Genomic DNA, 27,306 nt, shown 5'->3' with positions numbered 1-27,306 from the left:
TCTGGCTTTATACCTTTCCACTTTTCCTTGTGCATTCCTTTTTAACTTGAATACCCATTTGCATCCTATAGCTTTCTTGCCAGGAGGTAATTTTGTAAGAATCCAAGTATTATTTTTATCCAATGCATCAATTTCTTCTTGTGCAGCTTTATGCCATTCAGCAGCTTCTTCTGCTGGCATTTTCTCAATCTCATCCCATGTTAAGGGCTCTTGAGCTTCTGCTGACTTTGTTAGGTAAGACAGTCTTGGGGGTGGAACACCTTTGTTTTCCCTGGATGAGCGTCTGACAACAGGTTGGTCTGACCTTTCCGCATCCTCTAAATCTGAGAGTTCTTCTCCAATTGATTCCCCTTCTCCAACTGTACTGTCTTCTTCAATGATCCTTTCTGTGTCTGCTTCCTCTGCCTGTTCCTCGTTAGATACAGGTGAGTTGCTTTCAGACATCTGCCTTGGTATGGCATTTATATACACTGGCATGTCTATTATGGTTCTAGTTTCATATTCTGGATGATAAGGCTCATCTGGGATAATCCAGCCTTTATCAACCCTCTTGTTTTCATCAAAATATGTAACATGTCTTATGCCAACAATGCCAGTTTTCAGATTCAAAATTCTATATCCTTTGTGTCCTGGAGCATAGCCAACTAAAATGCCCCTTTCTGTTGTGGAATCCAGCTTATGCCTTCTTTGCTTTGGTACATGAGCATATGCTGTACTTCCAAATGTTCTTATGTGTGACAGGTTTGGCTTCCTACCATGCCATGTCTCATGTGGTGTGCGCTCAGCGCCTTTAGTTGGCATTCTGTTTTGTAGGTACACTGCTGTGAGAATGGCTTCCCCCCATAGTCTTTTAGGGAGATTGCTATCTGACAGCATACATCTGGTCATTTCCACAAGTGACCTAAATTTTCTCTCTGCAACAGAATTTTGCTCTGGTGTATAAGCTACTGTTGTGATATGCTGAATGCCTTCTTGTTCTAGAAATGTGCGCATGCTTTGTGAAGTGAACTCACCACCATTGTCGGTCTGAAGAACCTTTGGTTTTCTTTCAAATTTATTGCTCACCATGGCTACGTATTTCTTCAGCATGTCTGTGACTTGACTTTTTTCTTTCAGCAAATAGGCCACACAATATCTAGAGAAATCATCCAAGAATATTAGCACAAATCTGTTATTTCCCAATGATGGGATATTAAACGGTCCACATAAGTCACTGTGTATTAAGTCCAGTACTTTATTACTCCTATTTCCTGTGTATGCAGGAAATGAGGGTCTTACACCTTTTTGAGTAACACAGTCTATGCATTTCTCCATTTTACCAGCATCTGCACTTATCTGAATGCCGGTGGCTAGTTGCCTACTGTAAAGATCCTGGATCACCTTAAAATCACGATGTCCCAGGCGGCGGTGCCAGATTTCCAGACTACATTTACCATCATTCTTCCTTACTTGCGCCATATGTGAGGCTTCACCTGAAATGCTCAGTTTATAAACATCATTATGCATAAAAGCTTCAGCATACACTTCATCATTTTTAGAGATTGTGCACTTACTGTTTTCAAAATGAATCGCAAATCCCTTCTTATCTAATGTAGATACACTAAGCATATTACAAACTGCTTGGGGAATATACAAGACATCACTTACAGGAATTTCTTTAACTTCATTAGACACTTTGCATTTTAAGAATCCAATACCTTTTGCTTGGATCTTAGCAGTCCCTGCGTTTGCAGTTTTAAGAATACCTTCCTCTGGACACATTTCCTGAAAGAAATCCTTACAATTGGTTAAATGGCATGTGCTCCCTGAATCCAAAATCCAAGTACTTTCATTTGAATTATTATTTACCATAGTCAAAGATTTTTCTGCCATTAGAAAGCCCTTGTGTTTATCTTTGTCCTTCATACATTTCCTGGTTTGAAAATTCTTTAGTTCCATTGGCTTAGGTGAGCTAGAGGGAGTGTTTTGTGTTTCCTTACACCATTTAGATACATGTCCCTCCTTTCCACATGAGTAGCAAATCAGCTTGCCCTTGGGTGGAGTTTTCCCATAGCTCCGCCTTCCTCTGTTCTTTGCCAAGAAATTTGTTTCATTTCTCTCTGACTGACTTTGAGAACACATCTCCTCAGAATCATTTATTATGCATTCCTGCCTTAGTTTTGATGTTGCCTGTTCAAAAGATTGCCCTTCAATGGCCTCATTTACAGACCTAAAAACATCAAACTTCTTTGATAGTGAGGTAAAAAGAAATGCTCTTTTCAATGCATCACACATGGGAATTCCAGAAAGTTCTAACTTTTGAAATGAAGACATAAGATGCATAATGTGATCATTACATTTACTTTTATCCCTTAATTTGGTTTCATTCAACTCTGCTAGCCAAATTGGTTGCTGCTTTGCATATGTAGTTGCATACATAGTTCTCAGTTTATATAAAATGTCCTTTGGTGTATCTTTTCCCTCCACTAATATGGCTTGTTTCTCTGAGAGAGCTTCCAAAAGCATGCACTTCACATAATAGTTTGCATTGTCCCATTCAGCCATATTTTCAGCTGTTCTGTCTTGGTCTAAGCATATATTTAATCTTTTTGCTCGAAGGAGACATATGAATCTTAGTTCCCACTGCCGATAATTAAACTCAGTTAATTTAGGCACCTTGAGAGAATAGAACAATGGTGAATTTCTTCCCTCAGCCATTTTCTTAGCCTTCTGTCTGCTGTGTGGGGGGAGAGAGAGACAGACTGAATCTTTCCTTTAAAACTTAAGAGAAAAATGTGGCCTTTTTTTCTGCCTGGTAATATTTCTCTTCTTTTTCAATTCCTGAGCCCTGGGCCCATAACCCTTTTGTTGGATTATTTGTAGTAAATAATTAGCAGATTTTAGTACACACAGCTTCAGCTTTAGAAATGTTAATTTCTTTCTTCATCTCTCTCTCATTCACCCCTGAATAAATCACTGCTGAGTCACTTTAAAGTTGAAGTAACAAAACATCTGTTTACTCACAGTTTGCAGTTAGATTATAATCAGACAGGCTTATATTTACATATTACTATACATTTGTCTTATCAGCTCCTTCCATGTGCTTAGATGGTAATGGATGCTCACACCATAGATCCTCTCAGGTTAGGAGAGATCATGAGCTCCATGTGCTCCATGTGCTGCATGTGCTGTGTCTAACCTCCAACAGGAAGTTGCATAGCTGTGTGACCTCTCTAAGTAATTCACATCAGAGGTCACAGAGTAATCACAGAGAAATAATAGGTGACAGGCAATGCATGTAAAATACAATTACATTCCAACAATATGAAAGTTAAGTGACTTTTTATAAAAAATTATAAAATTCAAAAAAAGTGACATTAAAGATTTTTGGGAAGTTTTTTAAGCCAGTGATTGAGACATGTTGGTGAGCATAGTACTAGCACCCTTCCGATTCTGAGGCTTTGTTCTCAGATGTAAACGGGTGACATCCATTGAACTATACACACAGATTTGGTGACGATATTTTGTGATTTGTGCATCTTATACAGTAGATATGTATGTTGCAAATTTACCCCTGCTGTACTCAAACTATGCTGCAAGAATGCACATCACAAATAAAACCCAAGCACCTTTGATTATCTATTGTACACTGCTGCATATTTTTTCTTAATCATTTTTTTTCGGACCATCAGAGGTGGCGGAATTCACATGAGCTTTATCACTCCTGGCTCACCACAAATCGTCATAGGTCCAAGTAGTTTTCATATCTTTTAAAGTGCGTTGCAAGAAGTCTTTATATCTAGAACTCTTATCAGGGTTTCATGAGAAACTTTTCAAAGTAAGTAAGAATTCAAAATATTGCAGCAGAATGGAGCTCTTATCTTGAATATCCAAGGAACAGCTACCAGGAATGCATAAGGGGCTAGATTCAATAAGTGGCAGCCAAATATGGGAGCCAAAAAATAAAATCGACATCCAGCAGTGTTCTAGAAAGGGCGATCCGGGATGGGTGCTCTTTACAGAATAGCATTGGGTGCCAGGATTTACACCTACTGAAACCAGGTGTAAATCCTGGTATCAGTGGCATAGCGAACCGGGGCGGTTCGCTGCTGCGCACCCCCCCCCCCCTTGGTGCATCAACCCCCCCCCTCGGCACATCAACCCCCCCTCTCGGCACATCAACCTCCCCCCCCTCGGCGCATCCCCCAAGTGCATTCTTGCCTGCCATGTGCACGCCGCTGGGGGGGGTGTCGGTTCCACTGGTTCCCTGCTTCCTCTGCCCCGGAACAGGAGGGAGCAGGGAACCAGCGGAGCTGACACCCCCCCCCCAGCGGAGTGCACCCAGGGCGGACCGCCCCTCCCCCCTTGCCCCGCCCTTGCTACGCCACTGCCTGGTATACATCAGTGGTATTCCAGAATACTGCCCTGACCTGCCCATGCCCTTTTCATGGGAACACCCCTTTCACAGTTGTGGACGAATACATTTAGGCGCTATCGTACAATGCGTCGATCTGCCATTTCATCCCAGTTTCAGTGCCTTGCATCCATTGGAACACTTTTCCGTATGGAAGTAGCACCTAACTTTAGATGCTCTTTATGGAATTTCCCCCATGGTGCGTAAAGAGCGTGTACTTCTCGTAGGAGTGTCTGCTTCTGTATAATTTTACAACCTTTCTCTGCATGTATTACACTGACACACTTTTCAACATAACCCCAATGAGCCCTAACAGGGGCGGACTGAGGGTGGTCTGGGCCCCCCACCCAGCCACTGCCCGACACCCCCCTACTGCCGCACTGCTGCCCCCCTACCGCCACAGCCGATGCCCCCGCATCCCTGATCTTACCTGAAGGGCCCTGGTGGTCTAGTAGTCTCTGCGGGGGGGGGGGGGGGGGGGGGGGGGAGGGGGAGAATGTTCTTTCCTGCCAGCTGCACTTCTGCTATTCCCCCACCTGTTGGCACCGCTGTGTTTTCAAAATGGCGGCCGAGACTTCCCGTGGTAGTGTGGTCGCGGGTCTCGACAGTATCGGGAGACTTCCGCAAGGAGTCTTGGCCACCATTTTTAAAGTACCGCAGTGCCAGGCAGGGGGAATAGCGACAGCACAATGGGCAGGAAAGAGCATGTTTCTCCCCACCCCCACCCCGCAGAGGCCACTAGATCACCAGCGGCACGCCTTTAAAGGTAAGACCGGGGAAGGCAGTAGTTTGTGGCAGGCATCTGAGCAGAGCCTCTGGGCTCTCGGGCACTGCCCAGTTGTCTGAATGGTCAGTTCGCTCCCGAATCCTAGATTCTACAGCGATGCGGAGCGAGTGGGGGGGAGGGGGGTGTAGAATCTCAAGGAAACAACCTTTAAGCACCTCAGACCTTAAGAATAGCATATCCATTTTTTTTAAAGCCTGAAATGTGCTGGCTTACAGAGGTACAGTGAGATCCTCTAATCCTGGCTGTGGCACGAGCTCCATATAACACGCTAGACTGAAAGCCCACCTCTTTAACATTGCTTTTGACTCGTAACCACTTGTAACCACTCGCCTCCACCTACCCTCCTCTCCTCTTTCCTCTACACATTAATTGATTTGTTTGCTTTATTTTTTGTCTACTAGATTGTAAGCTCTTTGAGCAGGGACTGTCTTTCTTCTATGTTTGTGCAGCGCTGCGTACGCCTTGTAGTGCTATAGAAGTGATAAATAGTAGGTTAGTAGTCTCTTGTAACCAGAGCTAATGTTGTGATGTCATAATGCCTCAGGCCACCAATAAGAGCCAACCTCATCAGTGATGTCACAATGGCTTGATTGTCCTATACTTGGCTCACTTTTACTACATAGCTCTTTGAGCAGGGACTGTCTTTCTTCTATGTTTGTGCAGCGCTGCGTACGCCTTGTAGCGCTATAGAAATGCTAAATAGTAGTAGTAGTAAATGGCCCTTCTCCACTACTGCCAGCTCCAGACTTCGCGCCTTCTGTCTCGCTGCACCCTACGCCTGGAATAAACTTCCTGAGCCCCTACGTCTTGCCCCATCCTTGGCCACCTTTAAATCTAGACTGAAAGCCCACCTCTTTAACATTGCTTTTGACTCGTAACCACTTGTAACCACTCGCCTCCACCTACCCTCCTCTCCTCCTTCCTGTACACATTAATTGATTTGCTTACTTTATTTTTTGTCTATTAGATTGTAAGCTCTTTGAGCAGGGACTGTCTTTCTTCTATGTTTGTGCAGCGCTGTGTACGCCTTGTAGCGCTATAGAAATGCTAAATAGTAGTAGTAGTAGTTGTTATATGTGTTTTTACAAACTGCACGCACCCCCTGCATGCTATATGCACAGGCACACGAAACCAGTGTATTTTTACTAAGATGAGCTAATTGCAAAATTCCTTTTTTAGCTGTTTTGCAGGTTTCGTGTGCTAATTATGCCTGCAAAAACCTAAAAAGAAGAAGCCCTTAAAAACAAATGTGTTCGTTTTGTAGTTAGAGTGTCTTAGAAAACTTAACCGGTAAAGCGCGCATTATAGCTGTGTAAAAATACAGTAATTCACCTTTAACTGGACACTGACTCATCTCTCCAGTGTAAGCACATGATGGGAGCTATCTTGACTCTATCTCCTGTAACATTTTCAAAAGTAATTCAGCAATGCAACAACTTCCTTTCTGCATATCGTTTGTTATAGTGTGGCTATAAAATGTTCCCTGTGATGTTGGGCCAGATGTCTGTGCCTAAAGCAGCTGGGGAACTTAAGAGCTAACCAGGGTCAGCAGTTGCGTAAGACAAAGCACACGCTTCTGGAAGAAGCAGTGTGGAGACTCAGCAGGGGGTGCTCTTCTCCCTGCATCACGCTGAACCTGTTTCTGAGGATTTCAGCAGGGTTGCCAGCTGGGAAAAATTTTCCCAGCCCCAAATGAGCCGTAAACCCGCCCGAAAGCCACCGGTAGCCAATCCCCGTCTCCCGCGTCACCGAATCCCGCCCCCGTGTCACCAACCCCGCCCTGCATAATGTAACCCCGCCCCTGCGTCACTAACCCCGCCTCCCGTGTCACTAACCCCGCCTCCCACGTCACTAGCCCCGCCTCCTACGTCATCCCTGATGTCAACCCCGCCCCTGAAAGGCTTCTATTGGTCCAAATTGGACCAATACAAGCCCCGGAAAAGCTTCTATTGGACCGAATTGGACCAATAGAAGCCCCAGAAAAAACCGCCGAACTCGCACAGCGGCGACAGGAAAACCGCCCAAAAAACCGCATCCCGCGGCCGGCGAAATTTTCCCGCCGCCGCTGGCGAAAACCCGCCCAACTGGAACTTTGACGCAGTCCCAGGCCCTTTTTGTTCCCTCAACATTAAGGAGGGGGAACTTGGAGATCCTGCAAGTGAATTGTGAAAAGTAAATCTCGCCATGCAGTGTTTCCCTATTGAAAGCACCCAAATGGGACTCACATGCAAAGAACAAGCAACTATTTGAGAAGGTAATCATGGAGCGAACTACTCTACCCTGACTAAATTTCACCCGCTCTTTTAGGGATGTACATTCATGAGCACATATTTAATTCGGTTGTTGCAGTTGTCTGAGTCTTGCCGCATCTGAGTAAGTGGAACCAACGTTTCAGGCATCACACTGTGGCTTTCTTCAGGGTTTGCTGTGAGGCAGGGTCACCAGATGGCAAAAAAGTTTCCCACCCAAGCTGTGCCCCCAAACCAGCTCACAAATGGCCCATGAGGAGCATGCAAATTGATGTGAGGAGTGGGGGGGGGGGGGGGCGGAAGGTTCTCCTTGGAGCAATGTGAAGAATGGCGATACCTCCGCCTCTCTCCCTGCTTCTGATGACCTCATCACTCTCCTATTGGTCAAATTTGGAGCCAGAATGAGGCTTCAGATGTACCAAGCCTCATTCTGGCTCCAAATTTGAACTACCAGTGGGGCTGCCCAAAACCTGCCCCAAAGGTCGCAACCTGTGACCGTTGGAAACTTCTCGCGACTACTAAAAAAAATCCTGCCCAATCCTTCGAGAAAACTGTGGTGCTGGCAACCCAGTGTGAGTTCTGCAGTCTGTCTTTAAATAGTGGTTTCTCAAACCTGATTGGCTGGGGTTTGAGGTGGGTGGTTTTCTCAGGAAGGCAGGAGATTTCAGTGGGAAAATCCCTTGGACACAAATTTGAATTTTGGCAGGAAAATTCATTGATCGCAGTTTTAAATTCTGTATAATGTGGTCGGCCATGGTCTTAAGATTTGTGGTCAAGCGAGCTAAAGACAAAACCATGTTAGCATGATAAAAGCTACTCATTAGCATGAGCCAATCAGTGACAACCATGACATTAGCATAGATCCAATCAGGTATATCTACTCTCATATTATTCATATCCTGAGGGCACCTATAAAAATCAGGGTATTTCCTGGTTTAAGCTAGAGAGAAGGGTTGCCACTCTCTCTCTCCAAGGGAAACCAATGTGACCAGCAGAATTGACAAATTACCTAATTACTTTCCCTTGTAAAACCTTTAATTGGTAAAAGAAATTATAAAAGATTAGGAACTAATTAACACCTGTTTGCAGCTGGATTATTATATTCCTATAACTAATTGATTGTACGTGCCTGTTGTCAATCACTGATTTGACTTGAACCTTGGTAAATAAACTCCTCATCCCAAATGATGTTCTGTGGACTTCACTTTATGATCAGAGGCTGTAAGTATAAATGCTTTTGCTGTATCAGGCTCTCTTTCGCTGCATTGTATAACTTGTAATCTAAATCCAGTTTGTCATAAGGCTGGTATCTTTTCCTTAGACCTAACGTCTCTCTCAGTGGCAATTCCTTTTAGAACTTCACAACTTCTTGATTACCCCAGTACTAGTGCTATTTAGAGATGGAGTCAGATTTAAGGTCACTCCAGCCTTCTTGGGGGCTCTCTCTGCCACTGGACAGCTGAGCTCCAGTACCAGACAGAACCTAGGGGTCTCTGAACCCTAGATTAAAACACAGCATGCACTGAAGGAGCCACAGCACGATAGCTGCTTATTCAGATATGGCAAGACCTGGACAACTGCAACTATCATGTCGCCAGTCACGGAAGCCTAAGAGAACATATTTCGTTTGTTTGCATGTCTGAAAAATCATAGTGCTGGCGTATTGTGTGCACTTATATCTATGAATTAACATGCATACAATTGATTTGCACATGTACAAAAGTTGTAGCATGCATAAAACGTGTGCATTAAAAAAGCAAACGCATAAAATGAACCAAAAACACTACCTGAAAACCAAGAAAAACAAAAATGAACAGAATTGGTTTTTGGTCGCGCACTTCTCTACAGTAAAAAATACACACATGCATATTTCATCCACTGGCGGGGGGGGGGGGGGGGGGGAATGACAATTTTAAACCATGTTTAGCCACATAAAAATTATGGGCTCGATATTCAAAAGGGTTTAACTGGGCAGCTACAGGGCCGCTGAGAGACTGGGCCAGGCCCAGGACAAGGCCACCCCCGGGCCCCCCCACCCGAGATCGCCAGGCCCCCCTCCACCTGCCACCGGGCCCTCTCTCCACCCCCGGGCCCTCTGCACAGACCTTAAGCGCCTCACCTTCGAAACCGCAGCAAGCAGCGGCAGACCACTCCTTCCTTCCATGTCCCACCCTCACGGACGTTACGTCAGGCGAGGGCGGGACACGGAAGGAAGGCGTGGTCTGTCGCTGCTTGCTGCGCTTTCAAAGGTGAGGCGCTTAAATTCAATGCCAGGGAGCGACGGAGGGCGGGCGGGCCGGACTGCGGCAGCGGTGCCGGGCCCCCCCGGAGGCCCGGGCCCGGAGAATTTTGTCCCCCCCTCCTCTTGGCGGCCCTGGGCAGCTAAGCAGCTATGTAAGCACATATAGTTAGGGAATCAAAAGGTTGTGCTAACTTAGGGTGTCTTTTACAAAGACACATGCACTAAAAACGTTACTGCACCTTTGTAAAAGGACCCCATGCCTGGTTAACTTCTGGGTCAGCCCACTAACCTGCATATTCAGTGCCAGGAATTGCGCATGCCTTGGCATTGAATATCTGGTGGGTTGATGCTCAGAACCAAATGCGGGTGCTAGAGGCCATTAAGGAGCGCAGAATGCTCAGAGGCTCTAGCGTGTAAAACGAGCATGCCAAAGATCAACGCAAATAGCATGCAAATGCAGTCCAACAGATGTTAATGAGGTCATTTTCTGTTCTCTCCTAATGCACACAAAACAAAGCTGCCTTACCACTGAAAACGTAACGCTAGCTCGGAGCACACGTTTGGATGTTTGAAGAAACGATTTCTCACAATTCTTTCGTTAAAGTCTGCCAATTTTCTGTAATTTCGAAGCAGAGGCGTAGCCAGACTCGGTATTTTGGATGGACCCAGAGGTAAATTGGATGGGCCCTTCCATGCACACGTGCCCCCTCCCCCCAACCATAAACCACAAATATCTCAAAAAAGATGTGGAGGGGCATAATCGAATGGGGGCGCCCAAGTTTTCCTGCGGATGTCCTCGCAGGACGTCCCGGCGAAGGGGCGGGGAAACCCGTATTATCGAAACAAGATGGGCATCCATCTTTTGTTTCACTAATATGGTCGGGGACGCCCAAATCTCAACATTTAGGTCAACCTTAGAGATGGTTGTCCTTAGAGATGGTTGTCCCCGGTTTTCGGCGATAATGGAAACAGAGGACGCCCATCTCAGAAACGACCAAATCCAAGCCCTTTGGTCGTGGGAGGAGCCAGTATTCGTAATGCACTGGTCCCCCTCACATGCCAGGACACCAACCGGGCACCCTAGGGGACACTGCAGTGGACTTCAGAAATTGCTCCCAGGTGCATAGCTCCCTTACCTTGGGTGCTGAGCCCCCCCAGCCCCCCCAAACCCCACTCCCCACAACTGTATAACACTACCATAGCCCTAAGGGGTGAAGGGGGGCACCTACATGTGGGTACAGTGGGTTTGTGGTGGGTTTTGAAGGGCTCACATTTACCACCACTAGTGTAACAGGTAGGAGGGGATGGGCCCTGGGTCCACCTGCCTGAAGTGCACTGCACCCACTAAAACTGCTCCAGGGACCTGCATAGTGCTGCCAGGGAGCTGGGTATGACATTTGAGGCTGGCAAAAAATATTTTTAAAGTTTGTTTGGGGGGTGGGAGGGGGTTAGTGACCATTGGGGGAGTAAGGGGAGGTCAGTTTGGGCACCTTTTTGAGGCTTGGTCGCAAGAAAAAATGGACCAAGTAAAGTCGGCCAAGTGCTCGTCAGGGACGCCCTTCTTTTTTTCCATTATCGGCCGAGAACGCCCATGTGTTAAGCATGGAGGACTGAAGTTAGTGGAGATGCTGGACCATGGGGGTGGAGGGAAGGGAAAGGAGATGGGGAGATGCTAGACTGAAGGGGGGAGAGAGTGAAAGGAGATGCTAGGAAAGGAAGACAACAGGCAGATCTTTCCAAATTTATACCCTAAATGCACTGGCCTTCAGTTTCACTTATTGTCTGGTATTACTTCACTGTTTGAAAGGGACCCATCCTTGGTGTTTCTGAGGAGTAAATTTCCAGGCTGGCACTGGTCTCTGCTATGGAGAAGGGAAGAAAACTTAATTGCAAATAGCTTTCTAGAAGCTCATCTCTAGTATCCATTATGTTATACTAGTAAAAAAGCCCCGTTTCTGATGCAAATGAAACGGGGGCTAGCAGGGTTTTCTTCAGAGTGTGCATGTGGGAGTGTGTGTGTCCCTGCCCTCTGCCCTCTCTCCCTTCCCCTGTGCTGTCTGTCCCCTCCCCCTCCCCCCTCTGAGTCCAGTCCTTCAATGTTAAGTTTCCTGCTGTGCTGTGTTTGTGTTACAGAGAGAGTGAGGGCGTCTCTCTCCCCTCCCCCCTCTGAGTCCTTCACTGTTACAGAGAGAGGGATTTCGTGCTGTGCTGTTTTCCTTCACTCATGGGAAAACCGGATATCTCTCCCCCTTCACACTTCCGGCTGGAGGCTTCATAGAACATTGGTGGTGCCTTTTATATATAGAGATGTTTTCCTGTCATCCTTTGTCCCTCCTACCTTTCTCGTCTAAAATGAGAATGTGTTGTGTCTCCATGTGCATATGGCGGTGTGTGTGTGTGTGTGGGGGGGGGGGGGGTATTCTTTTCCTCCTGCCTCCAAGTTTCTGCTCACAGAAATGCCCATGATCTTATCAGATTTGTTTGGCCTTCAGATACACCTCTTTCCAGCACACAGCTGAGCAAGGCCAAGCTGACATGAGACGGAATGCCATATTTACATTTTTTTTGCCTTCCTCTGTTCAACCAACTCACTTCTCCCCCACCCTGAAGGAATGACCCATCTACAGGAGCAGCAGTTCCAGACACCGGCTTACCAAGCTAAATCCAAGCCAGGTGATTTTAGATTTCAAACTCATCTCTTTCATTCATTTGGGACCTTATTATCCTGATGGAAGAATTTCAGTCAAGACATCTGGATCTAGTCCTGTTTTCCTATACCTCATCCCAGCACGTTCTGGTTCCTGCAGTCCTGTAACATTAGAGATTTCAGTCCCGGTGTTGTAAATTCCATCTAAATGTTAACTGAACTGGAATCCCAGCATAAGCTGGAGTTAGTTTGACACAAAGAGTGGCAGGTCTTAGAGACGTAGCCCTGCATCTGTTAGATGCGCTCACTTACGCCGGGTGAATGGCACGCATAAATGGGCATCTAAGCGTCACATGCCACACATGTAAATTAAAGTATTCTGTTTTATGGGAGAAATCTATATATGGCACTGAAAAAAAATCACACTTAGAGCTCTTCTATAAACTTCGCCTACAGTTAGGCGTGCTTTATAGAATACACGTACGCCCATCCCTGTGACTAACAGATGCGGATTGGGTGTATTCTATAACACTGCGTATAATTTTTAGGAACGCCCATGGTCCCGCTCATGGCCCTCTCATGGCCACACCCCTTTTTGAGATCCACACTTTAGAATTTACACAGAACACTTTACAGTTGCGTGCGTAAATTTTAATTCTAAATTCCAATTAGTGCTGATAATTGCTTGTCAATGCCCAATTATTGGCACCGATTGGCTTGTTAGTCAATTAAGTTGCACGTGAAATAATTTGGCCGCACTGCCAAATTTGCATGCAGCGGCGTAGCAAGGGTGGGGTGGTGGGGGCGGTCCGCCCCGGGTGCACGCTGCTGGAGGGTGCAGAGAGCAGCCGTGCGCCTGTCGGCTCCGCTGGTTCCCTGCTCCCTCTGCCCAGGAACAGGTTACTTCCTGTTCTGGGGCAGAGGGAGCAGGGAGCCAGTGGAGCCGACAGGCGCGCGGCTGCTCTCTGCACCTGGGGGGGGGGGGGCTTGATGCGCTGGGGGGGGGGGTGTCATTGCACCAGGGAGGGGGGGCTTGATGTGCCAGGAAAGGGGGTGTCATGCTGCACCCGGAGGGGGGGGGGTGCATAGCGGCGATCCGCCTGGGTGGCAGCCAACCTAGGATCGCCACTGTTTGCATGCACAACTTTAGTCAACATATGTAGAACTCCACCTTATCCCCGGGATTCTATATATATGGCGCGTGAAATTCCATGCAGAAACTGAAGCGTATTCTATAACAATGTGCGTGTTAATTGGTTAACTAGCTAATCAGCGCTGTTAAATGGATGTTGACAAGCAATTGTCAGCACTAATTTGCATTAATTAAGATTTACGTGCACAACTTGCTAAGCGTATTCTGTATCGTGGTGCTCCTAAATTCTAAGTCGCTTATCTTTAGGGGGGGCGTGGCCATAAGCAGGGCATGGGCGTTTCTAAAATCTATGCACTCTGTTATAAATACACCCGCTCTGCGTCTAATTTAGGCATCAGGATTTATGCCAAGTAAAACATAGTGTAAATGGCCGCTACTGGATTTGGTCACGTGGAGAGGTGCTTGGTGTTATTCTATATACCACGTGGAAATTTAAGCCTATTCTATAAAATGTAGGTGTACTTTACAGAATATGCCTAGGCTTTTTTTTTCCACATAGAATTTACAGGTGCCATTATATTTTTTATTTAGATTTTGCTCACACCTTTTTCAGTCTTAGCTCAAGGTGAGTTACATTCAGGTACTCTGGATATTTCTCTGTCTCAGGAGGGCTCACAATCTAAGTTTGTACCTGAGGCAATGGAGGGTTAAGTGACTTGCCCAAGATCACAAGAAGCAGCAGCGGGATTTGAACCGGCCACTTCTGGATTGCAAGACTGGTGCTCTAACCACTAGGCCACGCCTCCACTATAGAGTCTAGCCCTATGTGTGCAAGTGACGGACACACCCATGTCCCAGCCATTCTCCACCAGAGTATAAGCCCCTATGCAGGTACTCATGTACTGCACTTATGCATGTTAAGTGACACTTTTCTGTGCACTTCTAATCTCTGGAGAAAACAATTTTCCATTGAGGGCATATCTAGAAATATAGTACATAAGTACATAAGTAATGCCACACTGGGAAAAGACCAAGGGTCCATCGAGCCCAGCATCCTGTCCATGACAGCGGCCAATCCAGGCCAAGGGCACCTGGCGAGCTTCCCAAATGTACAAACATTCTATACATGTTATTCCTGGAATTGTGGATTTTTCCCAAGTCCATTTAGTAGTGGTTTATGGACTTGTCCTTTAGGAAACCGTCTAACCCCTTTTTAAACTCTGTCAAGCTAACCGCCTTCACCATGTTCTCCGGCAACAAATTCCAGAGTTTAATTATGCGTTGGGTGAAGAAAACTTTTCTCTGATTTGTTTTAAATTTACTACACTGTAGTTTCATCGCATGCCCCCTAGACCTAGTATTTTTGGAAAGCGTGAACAGACGCTTCACATCCACCTGTTCCACTCCACTCATTATTTTATATACCTGTATCATGTCTCCCCTCAGCCGTCTCTTCTCCAAGCTGAAAAGCCCTAGCCTCCTTAGTCTTTCTTCATAGGGAAGTCGTCCCATCCCCGCTATCATTTTAGTTGCCCTTCACTGCACCTTTTCCAATTCTACTATATCTTTCTTGAGATGCGGCGATCAGATAAACTTCAAAGTCCAATCACTGATTCACAAGATTATCTACGGAGAATCTCCAAGCTACATGACCAACCTAATTGACCTGCCAGCTAGAAACGGATCAAAATCCTCTCGAACATATCTCAATCTACACCTTCCCAACTGCAAAGGTCTCAAGCACAAAACGTACTACGCATCCAACTTCTCCGTTATAGGCAGCCAACTCTGGAATGCCTTAGCAAGACTCATTCGAACAGTTAGCGACCATCTACCCTTCTGGAAGTTGCTAAAAACTTACCTCTTCAAACTAGTCTACCCAAATGACCAGATTTAACCTATGAACCCACTCTACACCACTCCTACCTCTCCTACCCCTACATCCCCTGCCCATTTCACCTATCTCCACCTATTTCCTAACAACCACATCATAGTAACATAGTAGCATAGTAGATGATGGCAGAAAAAGACCTGCACGGTCCATCCAGTCTGCCCAACAAGATAAACTCATATGTGCTAGTTTTTTGGGTATACCTTACCTCGATTTGTACCTGTCTTTTTCAGGGCACAGACCGTATAAGTCTGCCCAGCACTATCCCCGCCTCCCAACCACCAGCCCCGCCTCCCACCACCGGCTCTGGCACAGACCGTATAAGTCTACCCAGCACTATCCCCGCCTCCCAACCACCAGCCCTGGCACAGACCGTATAAGTCTGCCCAGCACTAGCCCCGCCTCCCAACCGTCTCTGCCACCCATTCAAGGCTAAGCTCCTGAGGATCCCTTCCTTCTGAAAAGGATTCCTTTATGTTTACCCCACGCATGTTTGAATTCCGTTACCGTTTTCCTCTCCACCACCTCCCGCGGGAGGGCATTCCAAGCATCCACCACCCTCTCTGTGAAAAAATACTTCCTGACATTTTTCTTAAGTCTGCCCCCCTTCAATCTCATTTCATGCCCTCTCGTTCTACCGCCTTCCCATCTCCGGAAAAGGTTCGTTTGCAGATTAATACCTTTCAAATATTTGAACGTCTGTATCATATCACCCCTGTTTCTCCTTTCCTCCAGGGTATACATGTCCAGGTCAGCAAGTCTCTCCTCATACGTCTTGTAAAGCAAATCCCATACCATTTTTGTAGCTTTTCTTTGCACCGCTTCAATTCTTTTTACATCCTTAGCAAGATACGGCCTCCAAAACTGAATACAATACTCCAGGTGGGGCCTCACCAACGACTTATACAGGGGCATCAACACCCCCTTTCTTCTGCTGGTCACACCTCTCTCTATACAGCCTAGCAACCTTCTAGCTACGGCCACCACCTTGTCACACTGTTTCATCGCCTTCAGATCCTCAGATACTATCACCCCAAGATCCCTCTCCCCGTCCGTACCTAGCAGACTCTTCCCTCCTAACACATTGCCTGTTTCCTGTCTGGTGGAATGCGGCAGATGGAAGCCTGCTGGGGCGGCACAAGCAGCAAGAATAAATCCCTGCAGGCGCTGAGGACACCTGTACTGACACCGGGGAGGGAAGGGGTTCAGAGACCGGAGTGCAGATGCTGTGGAGGAGAGGGGGGAAGTGAGCAGTGTATCCTTTTCTTTAGTCTCTATTCCTCTGCCTTCTGCTGAGACTGTTAACAGAAGGGCCAACATTTCTTTTATTTAAACAAATTTCTAGCCTGTTATGGGGACGTCTTTCCAGAGAAAACTAAGTAGAGGAGTGTGGTAGCCGTGTTAGCCCACTCTTAAGGTTATCAATAGAAATCAAACAAAATAAAACATGGAAAAGAAAATAAGATGATACCTTTTTTATTGGACATAACTTAATACATTTCTTGATTAGCCTGTTGGTCAACATTTTACAGGACCAGGACACTGTACCAGTGACTTCACAGTGAGAATCCTGAAAGGTAACTTTAAAACCATACAAGAACGTAAGACCTTTGAAGTCAGAATGATTGAATATTTTAACACCCAACAGAAAGGACTTAACAAGGATCTGGGGTTCCTAGCCCATTATAAACCATAAAGCTGTATTTCTCTGTTGATCACCCTCCCCTCACCTGTCCACACCCATCCTGTTAGAATATCAATGATATGCTTTGATGTCCCCATGCATACCTCCTACCCACCCCCATCCTCCCACCCTGTCAGACTGTCAAAGTAATGCTTGGATGTTTCACTTATATACACTGTCAGCTAGCACATTTGCTTATTTCCGATCTGACGAAGAAGGGCAACCTTCGAAAGCTAATCAAGAAATGTATTAAGTTATGTCCAATAAAAAAGGTATCATCTTATTTTCTTTTCCGTGTTTTATTTTGTTTGATTTCTATTGATAACAGAGAGAACTAGAAGGGCAAAATGAGCTCCTATTAAAGGGTGGGGGCTCAGCTTGTCTCCATTTCACACGTACCCCACCCCCTCTGACATGCAAAGTCCATGCGATTCTTACCTTTCACACCTTCATCTCCTGGACTCCCTTGAGCAGCTGGAGATCCCCAGAGTTGGAATGAATTGGAAGAAGCAGCAGTCCCCTTGGCCAAAATATGCCCGTGGGGTGAAAGAGGAGTCACAGAGTCCGAAGTGGAAAACTGAGCCACCTGTGAGAGAAAATCCAGGAAGAAAGCAGATGTTAAGGAGAGTCTGCAATGAAATTATTTCTCTTTCCGTTTGAGAGGGGAGATTCCTGCCACTCCCGAGTGGTCATGGCGGCTCTCTACACAAGCTTAAATAGTTATGGAGCTTTCACTTACCGACGCCTAGGATTTTGGCCAGTTCTAATTTTGAAATTGCATTGCACTGAATGATGGTATTTGTGGTCCCCAATTCTACCCCTTGAAATTAGTTTGCCAACTAGCTCCAAATTGTCAGAACTAGTTGATCCATTCCATGGTTTTATCCTATTGCATTCAGGGATTTGTAGTTCCGATCTGCCTATTGAATTCCATAAAGAAAGCAAAGTACAAGCCAGTGCATGCGGGGGGGGGGGGGGGGGGGGGGTACAAACAGAACTGGATTTGGAGCCAACTGGCATCGCTAATTGAAATTAGTATTGTCAGTACCAGAATTCATCAGGAAGGAGTTCTCAGTAATCCAGGGCTGGCCTAAACCTTACTTCTGGAGGATGTGTAACGGCAGTTAACGTATCTGGATTTAAAAAAAAAGGTTTGGACAAGCTCCTGGAGGAAAAGTCCATAGTCTGTTATTGAAATGGACATGGGGGAAGCCACTGCTTGCCCTGGGATTGGTAGCATGGAATGTTGCTACTGTTTGGGATTCTGAAAATTTGTTACCTGTTGAGGTTCTGGAATGTTGCTACTCTTTGGGATTCTGAAAATTTGTTGAGGTTCTGGAATGTTGCTACTCTTTGGGATTCTGAAATTTTGTTGAGGTTCTGGAATGTTGCTACTCTTTGGGATTCTGAAAATTTGTTACTTGTTGAGGTTCTGGAATGTTGCTACTCTTTGGGATTCTGAAATTTTGTTGAGGTTCTGGAATGTTGCTACTCTTTGGGATTCTGAAAATTTGTTACTTGTTGAGGTTCTGGAATGTTGCTACTCTTTGGGATTCTGAAATTTTGTTGAGGTTCTGGAATGTTGCTACTCTTTGGGATTCTGAAATTTTGTTACTTGTTGAGGTTCTGGAATGTTGCTCCTCTTTGGGTTTCTGCCAGGTACTTGTGACCTGGATTGGCTACTGCTGGAAGCAGGATAATGGGCTAGATGGACAATTAGTCTGACCCAGTGTGGCTGTTCTTATGTTCTGGATCTGGGTAAGTTATATTCTGACTCAAGACACACAGATGTGGTGAAAATGGTAATACCTTTCCTTTCCAGTCTTACCAGTACCGTCAGAAACCCCTCTTTTAGCCTTGCCGCTTATTTACAGTGCTGTGAATTGGAATTAGCTTAATTTCAGGGTATATATAATGCGTATAAATGAGTGAGTGCTGGCCTGGGAGTGAGCCACGCTTTCACTGTGGCACATGCTGCCACTCTTCCTGTGTCGATACCAGTGGTGTACCCAAAAAGTCATTTCTGAGGGGACAACAGATAGGACGGGTGAGCACACACTTCCACCCTCCCTACTCCCCCACCAAACTTAAATATTAAATACCTTAGGTTGTGGGGATCACCAAGCCCCACAACCTGTAGACATCTGCAGCCCCCGTAAGAAAACCATGGTAGTCGGCAGTGGCACTCTGAGCTACCCATGATGCTCAGTTCTTGCACATGAACTGAGCATGTGCGAGAACTAAGCATGTCTGCGGTACCAGTGTCAGTGGTCAGAGCACTGCCACTGATTGCCACGGTTTTCTGACAGGGTTTTGGCACTTCAGCGGGCTGCAGTTTCCCACCAACCACACCAGTGGCATGCCTCTGCTGGGTGGCCCTGAAGTGAGTGAGTGGACAGGCCTAGGCCTACCTGTGGCTATTCTCCTGAAGGTAGGGTTACCCTATGCCTCCAGAAAAAGGAGGACAGATTGAGCCAGTCTGGGTTTTACTTCCATTGCTTTCAAATGGAAGCAAAACCCAAACTGGATCAATGTGTCCTCCTTTTTCTGGAGCCAAATGGTAAACCTACCTGAAGGTCGCGTGACCCATAATTCCTACTTTCTGAGCTGCACTTAAGCTCTGAAACGAAATGGGCACCCTCTCCCTCCAATGATGAAGCCCCACACTGTCTGAATTAGGACAGTGCCTCCAACAGTACAGTGCATCTTATTTTTTTTTTGTTACATTTGTACCCCACGCTTTCCCCACTCATGGCAGGCTCAATGCGGCTTACATGGGGCAATGGAGGGTTAAGTGACTTGCCCAGAGTCACAAGGAGCTGCCTGTGCCTGAAGTGGGAATCGAACTCAGTTCCTCAGTTCCCCAGGACCAGAGTCCACCACCCTAACCACTAGGCCACTCCTCCACTGTTGCTACTATTTGAGATTCTACATGGAATGTTGCTATTCCACTAGCAACATTCCATGTAGAAGTCGGCCCTTGCAGATCACCAATGTGGCCGCGCAGGCTTCTGCTTCTGTGAGTCTGACGTCCTGCACGTACGTGCAGGACGTCAGACTCACAGAAACAGAAGCCTGCGCAGCCTTCTACATGGAATGTTGCTAGTGGAATAGCAACATTCCATGTAGAATCTCCAATAGTAGCAACATTCCATGTAGAATCTCCAAAAGTATCTATTTTATTTTTGTTACATTTGTACCCTGCACTTTCCCACTCATGGCAGGCTCAATACGGCTTACATGGGGCAATGGAGGGTTAAGTGACTTGCCCAGAGTGACAAGGAGCTGCCTGTGCCTGAAGTGGGAATCAAACTCAGTTCCTCAGGACCAGAGTCCACCACCCTAACCACTAGGCCACTCCTCCACGGTTGCTACTATTTGAGATTCTACATGGAATGTTGCTATTCCACTAGCAACATTCCATGTAGAAGTCGGCCCTTGCAGATCACCAATGTGGCCGCGCAGGCTTCTGCTTCTGTGAGTCTGACGTCCTGCACGTGCAGGACGTCAGACTCACAGAAACAGAAGCCTGCGCAGCCTTCTACATGGAATGTTGCTAGTGGAATAGCAACATTCCATGTAGAATCTCCAATAGTAGCAACATTCCATGTAGAATCTCCAAAAGTATCTATTTTATTTTTGTTACATTTGTACCCTGCACTTTCCCACTCATGGCAGGCTCAATGCGGCTTACATGGGGCAATGGAGGGTTAAGTGACTTGCCCAGAGTCACAAGGAGCTGCCTGCACCTGAAGTGGGAATCAAACTCAGTTCCTCAGTTCCCCAGGACCAAAGTCCACCACCCTAACCACTAGGCCACTCCTCCACTGTTGCTACTATTTGAGATTCTAAATGGAATGTTGCTATTCCACTAGCAACATTCCATGTAGAAGTCGGCCCTTGCAGATCACCAATGTGGCCGCGCAGGCTTCTGCTTCTGTGAGTCTGACATCCTGCTGCACGTACATGCAGGACGTCAGACTCACAGAAACAGAAGCCTGCACGGCCTTCTACATGGAATGTTGCTGGTGGAATAGCAACATTCCATGTAGAATCTCCAACAGTAGCAACATTCCATGTAGAATCTCCAATAGTATCTATTTTATTTTTGTTACATTTGTACCCTGCGCTTTCCCACTCATGGCAGGCTCAATACGGCTTACATGGGGCAATGGAGGGTTAAGTGACTTGCCCAGAGTCACAAGGAGCTGCCTGTGCCTGAAGTGGGAATCGAATTCAGTTCCTCAGGACCAAAGTCCACCACCCTAACCACTAGGCTACTCCTCCACTCCACTTCTGAAGCTGCTGTCAAAGTTCACTTCAATTTTGCATCTTGGTACTGTTGGCCTCAATGGCTATCACATTGAGGGCAGGGGGAGGGGAAGGATTGGCTCTTTGCTAAACAGAAAGGCACTTACCTTTGTCTCCAAGGAACTGAGACGCTCAGTCAGTTTCAATACCTCGGTACAGTTTAAACAACCTGAAAAAGCAAAGCACATTTAGCAGGACTGATGTATGTCATGGAGTCAATCAAGGACATTGGGTAGCCTCATTTCAACCTGGCATTTCATGCACCAGGAGCCAAGAGACAACCCCAGGTTGTTACAGGTTCAATTTTCTCTGCCACTGCCTTGCCGCAAGTATTCAGACAAGCTGTGTTATCTCCCTGTGCCTCAGTATATCCAAAGTAAGAATGTGATCCCATGCAAACCTGAGACCAGACATGCACTGCAAGGTCACCCACCCCAGAGATAGCTATGTCTGTTCCGAAGTAACATACATAGTAACATAGTAGATGACGGCAGAAAAAGACCTGCATGGTGCATCCAGTCTGCCCAAGACAAACTCATATGTGTATACCTTACCTTGAATTTATTATAGTAATGTGTGATCCCATCTATCTAGAAAGCGATTATACAAAAATATATCCCCCAAAGGCTAACACAGAGGGCTCTCTTACAGAACATTATTCTGATTCAAACCCAGCGCCAAACCCTCTGCTCAGTGTGCTGCGGCGGCAAAGAAAGCAAATAGGTATTATTAGGAAAGAAATGGAAAAATAAAAATGAGGATGTTATAATGCCTTTGTATTGCTCCATGGTGCGACCGCACCTTGAATACTGTGTGCAATTCTGGTCACCTCATCTCAAAAAAGAAATGGACTTGGGCAAATCCACTGCTTATTTCTGGGATAAGCAACATAAAATGTATTGTACTGTTTTGGGATCTTGCCAGGTACTTGTGACCTGGAATGGCCACTGTTGGAAACAGGATAGTGGGTTTGATGGACCTTTGGAGGGGCATAATCGAATGCGAATGCCCATTTCCGTGGGCGTCTATCTCCGAGGACGGGTCCGCGAAGGGGCGGGCCAGACCGTATTTTCGAAAAAGATGGGTGTCCATCTTTTGTTTCGATAATACGGTTTGTGCCGGGCAAATGCATCGGATTTGGGCGGATTTTAGCTGGGCGGTATCGGTTTTCAGTGATAATGGAAACCGAAGGCGCCCAGCTCCAAAACGAACAAATCCAAGGCATTTGGTCGTGGGAAGGGCCAGGATTCGTAGTGCACTGGTACCCCTCACATGCCAGGACACCAACCGGGCACCCTAGGGGGCACTTGTAACAATTAAAAAAAAAAGTCAAATACCTCCCAAGTCCATAACTCCCTTACCTTGGGTGCTGAGCCCCCCAAATCCCCCCCCAAACCCACTCCCCAGAACTCTACACCATTACCATAGTACTTATGGCTGAAGGGGGGCACCTAGATGTGGGTACAGTGGGTTTTGGGGGTGGTTTGGAGGGCTCCCATTTACCAGCACAAGTGTAACAGGTGGGGGGGATGGGCCTGGGTCCACCTGCCTGAAGTCCACTGCACCCACTAATAACTGCTCCAGGGATCTGCATACTGCTGTGATGGAGCTGGATATGGCATTTGAGGCTGGCATACAGGTTGGCAAAAAAAGTTTTTAAAGTTCTTTTTTTTTTGGTGGGAGGGGGTTAGTGACCACTGGGGGAGTCAGGGGAGGTCATCCCCTATTCCATCCGGTGGTCATCTGGGCAGTTGGGGCACTTTTTGGGGACTTGTTGGTGAAAAAAAAGGGTCCAGAAAAAGTGACCCAAATTCTCGCTTCTGGCGCCCTTCTTTTTTCCATTATCGGTTGAGCGTGCCCATCTCTCCTCGGCTGATAAACACGCCCCAGTCCCGCCTTCACCACGCCTCTGACACACCCCCGTCAACTTTGTTCGTTCCCACGACAGACTGCAGTTGGAGGCGCCCAAAATCGGCTTTCGATTATACCGATTTGGGCGCCCATGAGAGAAAGGCGCCCATCTCCCGATTTGGGTCGAAATATGGGCGTCTTTCTCTTTCGAAAATAAGCTGGTTGGTCTGTCCCAGTATGGCAACACTTATGTACTTATTAATGAGTTTGACACAGGGGCGTATCTGAAGTTCAGTGGTAGGGGGGGCCAGAGCCAGAGTGAGGGGGCACATTATAGCCCCTCCCCCCACCGCCGAACTTCAGATACGCCCCCGAGTAAACTGGTTCAGAGCCTCCCTTTTCTTTTTGTAGCTTGGCTTTTCACCGAAGTAGTCTAAACTTTGTGCAACGCGAAAGCAAAAAAAAAAAAAAAAAAAATTTCAGCTCTTTCTCCGCTCCACCCCCTCCCGTCCTTCTGCGTTGAAATGCAAACGTTGCAGTCGGATTTCCTAGTTCTTCTTCGACCTCCGTGTCCGACCATGCTGTTCAAAGGAGCTGCTGAATCCAGTTCGGAGTCTGACGTCGCTGCACGTTGTACGTGCAGGACGTCCTGCATGTACAACGTGCAGCGACGTCAGACTCTGAAACTGGATTTAGTAGCTCCTTTGAACAGCACAGACACGGAGGGCGAAGAAGAACAAAAGACCTCGGCTCGGCTGGCGGGGGTTGGGGTCCCCAGCCAGCTGAAGGAATATTTTTAAAAGCAGCAGCAGGAGGAGGAAGCGGACCACCACCAGCAAAGGTAGCCCAGGCGATGGCAGGGGGAGGGTTGTTGGCGGTAGGGGGATCCAGGGCTAAATCTGCGGGGGCCTAGGCCCCCATGGCCCCACGCAGATACGCCCCTGGTTTGACACCTCTGATCTATGGGTTTATTTATTTATTTATTTATTGTTTGTGAGACTATGATACAGTATCCTGCTCAGTGATCGCAAGACCTTAAGGGATACATATTCTGCCGTGGTAGTCAGCGGGTGTTTTTTTAGCCGCCACCAGCGTTATTCCTATTCAATTCCGGAACATCTCTGGGAACTGACATTCTATATCCGGGTTTATGCGAACAGCTATCTCTTATGAGGTTAAGGGCCCCTTTTACAAAGGCATGATAGCATTTTTAGCACGCATTAAAAATTAGTGTGCGCTAAACGCTAAGATGCACATTATATTCCTATGTGTGTCCAGGGGCGTAGCCAGACTTCGGCGGGAGGGGGTTCCAGAGCCCGAGGTGAGGGGGCACATTTTAGGCCCCCCCCCAGCGCCGCCGACTCCCCCCTCCCCATTTTTATCCCCCCCCTATTTTTGACCTCCCGCTGCCACCACCACCTTTGACCCCCCCCTCCCCAGCGCCAACCCTTTCGACCCCCTGTTCCCACCGCCACCATTGGGTACCTTTGCTGGCGGGGGTCAGCTGAAGTCCTCTTCTCCAGCGCGGCCACGTTGCTGATCTGCAAGGGCAGGCATCTACATGGAATGTTGCTAGTGGAATAGCAACATTCCACGTAGAATCTCAAATAGGGAAAGGGAAATGGGACTTGATATACCGCCTTTCTGAGGTTTTTGCAACTACATTCAAAGCGGTTTACATATATTCAGGTACTTATTTTGTACCAGGGGCAATGGAGGGTTAAGTGACTTGCCCAGAGTCACAAGGAGCTGAAGTGGGAATCTAACCCAGTTCCCCAGAATCAAAGTCCGCTGCACTAACCACTAGGCTACTCCTCCACTAGCAACATTCTATGTTGAAGCCTGACGTCAGACTCACAGAAACAGAAGCCTGCCCTTGCAGATCAGCAATGCGGCCCCGTCGGAGAAGAGGACTTCAGCTGGCGGGGGTTGGGGACCCCCGCCAGCAAAGGTACCTGATGGCGGCGGCAGGGGAGGGTTGGTGGCGGGAGGGGGGGTTGAAGGGGTTGGCAGCATTTTTAGTGGCCAGGATCCATTTCTGGCTGGTGAAATCGCTTTGAACGTCAACCCCTAAAAGTTAGTTCTTTCTCCTTCCTATACCTTGATGGACTTCCCATTGTAACAACTGGGAGTGCAGGGCATAAGTAAACATAAATGTTAAAAGTCCACTTCTCCTACACTGAAGGTCCTTTCAGGTCACTGATTTACTTGGGTATCAGCTTTATGACACCCCCTAGGCATTTGGTGAGGGCTTTGTAAACGACCTCTCTGCTGGGTTTAAATGCTTAATTATTAACTAAAGTCATTACTGATTATTTGTTTTTCCAAACTGTGTCACCCAGACTGACATTAAGTTTTAACTTTTGGGGAGAACCTGCCAAACGAGTTGTCTCCTGCGCATCTTATTTTGACTTGTAATTACAGCAGAGAACGGAAGATGTTTATAATTATCCTGTTTCATTCCTGCTCTGTCTCTGCAGCATCCCTCGGCTGTATCCATGGCAACCAGAGCCCGGGCAGGACCGACTCAGAGATGCTGAGCCCCAGAGGATTCTGCACATAGAAACAGCGAAAAATGGAGGCAGAGAAAGACCAAAAGGCCTATCTATGCCGTGTATTTATTTTTTTAAATTTATTTTCACTACTTGATACACCGCAAGTGATCCCCGAGGTGACTAGCTAGCTTATTTTCGAAAGGGAAGGACGCCCATCTTCCCACACAAATCGGGAGATGGGCGTCCTTCTGGCGAGGTCGCCCAAATCGGCATAATCGAAAGCCGATTTTTTTGCGTCCTCAACTGCTTTCCGTCGTGGGGATGACCAAAGTTCACGGGGGCGTGTTAGCAGTGTACCGAAGGCGGGACGGGGGCGTGGTTAAGAGATGGGCGTCCTCGGCCAATAATGGAAAAAAGAAGGGTGTCCCTGACGAGCATTTGGTCGACTTTACTTGGTCCCTTCTTTTTCACGACCAAGCCTCCAAAAAGTGCCCCAACTGAGCAGATGATCATCAGAGGGAATCAGGGATTACCTCCCCTTACTCCCCCAGTGGTCACCAACCCCCTCCCAGCCAAAAAAAAAAATTTAAAACATTTTTTTCCAGCCTCTATGCCAGCCTCAAATGTCATAGCCAGCTCCATCACAGCAGTATGCAGGTCCCTGGAGCAGTTTTTAGCGGGTGCAGTGAACTTCAGGCAGGTGGACCCAGGCCCATCCCCCCCCACACTTACTGCCACTCATTTTTGTAGGTGATAACGGCTCAAGTGGTATCTGTGCGCTAACCAGTTAGTACTTGGTAATGGAGCTGCGCTGATTAGTGCAGGAAGGACCACTCACTGCCCTTGATGGGCCCCCTCAAAAATACATTCTTTTTTAGCATGTGTCTGAGCACATTTGACAGTTACCACAGGATGCCTGAGCGCGTCAAGTGGAGGGGCATAATTGAACGGGGACGACCATCTCTAAGAGCGCCCATTTCTAAGGACGTCCTGGTGAAGGGGTGAGGCATCTCGTATTATCGAAACAAGATGTGCGTCCATCTTTTGTTTCGATAATACAGTTGGGGATGCCCAAATCTCAACATTTAGTTTGGCCTTAGAGATGGTCGACCAAAATGTTGAGATGGTCGACCTTAGAGATGGTCATCCCCGGTTTTCGGCCACAATGGAAACCAAGGGTGTCCATCTCAGAAACGACTAAATCCAAGGCATTTGGTTGTGGGAGGAGCCAGCATTCGTAGTGCACTGGTCCCCCTCACATGCCAGGACACCAACCGGGCACCCTAGGGGGCACTGCAGTGGACTTCACAAATTGCTCCCAGGTGCATAGCTCCCTTATCTTTGGTGCTCAGCCCCCCAACCCCCCCAAAACCCACTCCCCACAATGGTACACCACTACCATAGCCCTAAGGGGTGAAGGGAGCACCTACATGTGGGTACAGTGGGTTTTGGGTGGGTTTTGAAGGGTTCTACATGGAATGTTGCTACTAATTGGGTTTCTGCCAGGTTCTTGTGACCTGGATTGGACACTGTTGGAAGCAGGATACTGGGCTAGATGGACCATTGGTCTGACCCAGTATGGCTACTCTTATGTTCTTAAGATTTGAGAATTTAGCCACAGACACTGAAAAATTAATGTGTGTACCCACCCAAGGGCCACCCA

General features: G+C 47.1%; 1 protein-coding gene across 4 annotated transcripts in view; it reads right to left on the bottom strand.

Moving 5' to 3' along the window:
* The window catches only part of EMID1 (EMI domain containing 1), a 232,448-nt gene that overhangs the window by 49,809 nt on the left and 155,333 nt on the right, over positions 1–27,306 (bottom strand). For all 4 annotated transcript variants that reach the window (XM_030218123.1, XM_030218126.1, XM_030218124.1 and 1 more), the window contains exons 5-6: positions 21,405–21,466; positions 17,425–17,572 (exon numbers count right to left, since the gene is read on the bottom strand). In XM_030218123.1, the coding sequence (XP_030073983.1) occupies positions 17,425–17,572; positions 21,405–21,466 (210 nt within the window). The remainder of the gene's footprint in view (positions 1–17,424; positions 17,573–21,404; positions 21,467–27,306) is intronic.

The sequence above is a fragment of the Microcaecilia unicolor genome, chromosome 11, assembly GCF_901765095.1.
Source record: "Microcaecilia unicolor chromosome 11, aMicUni1.1, whole genome shotgun sequence".
In the NCBI taxonomy this organism is placed as follows: Eukaryota; Metazoa; Chordata; class Amphibia; order Gymnophiona; family Siphonopidae; genus Microcaecilia; species Microcaecilia unicolor.
Note: the sequence above shows the minus strand (reverse complement) of the source record. Positions and strands in the feature narration are given on the sequence as shown.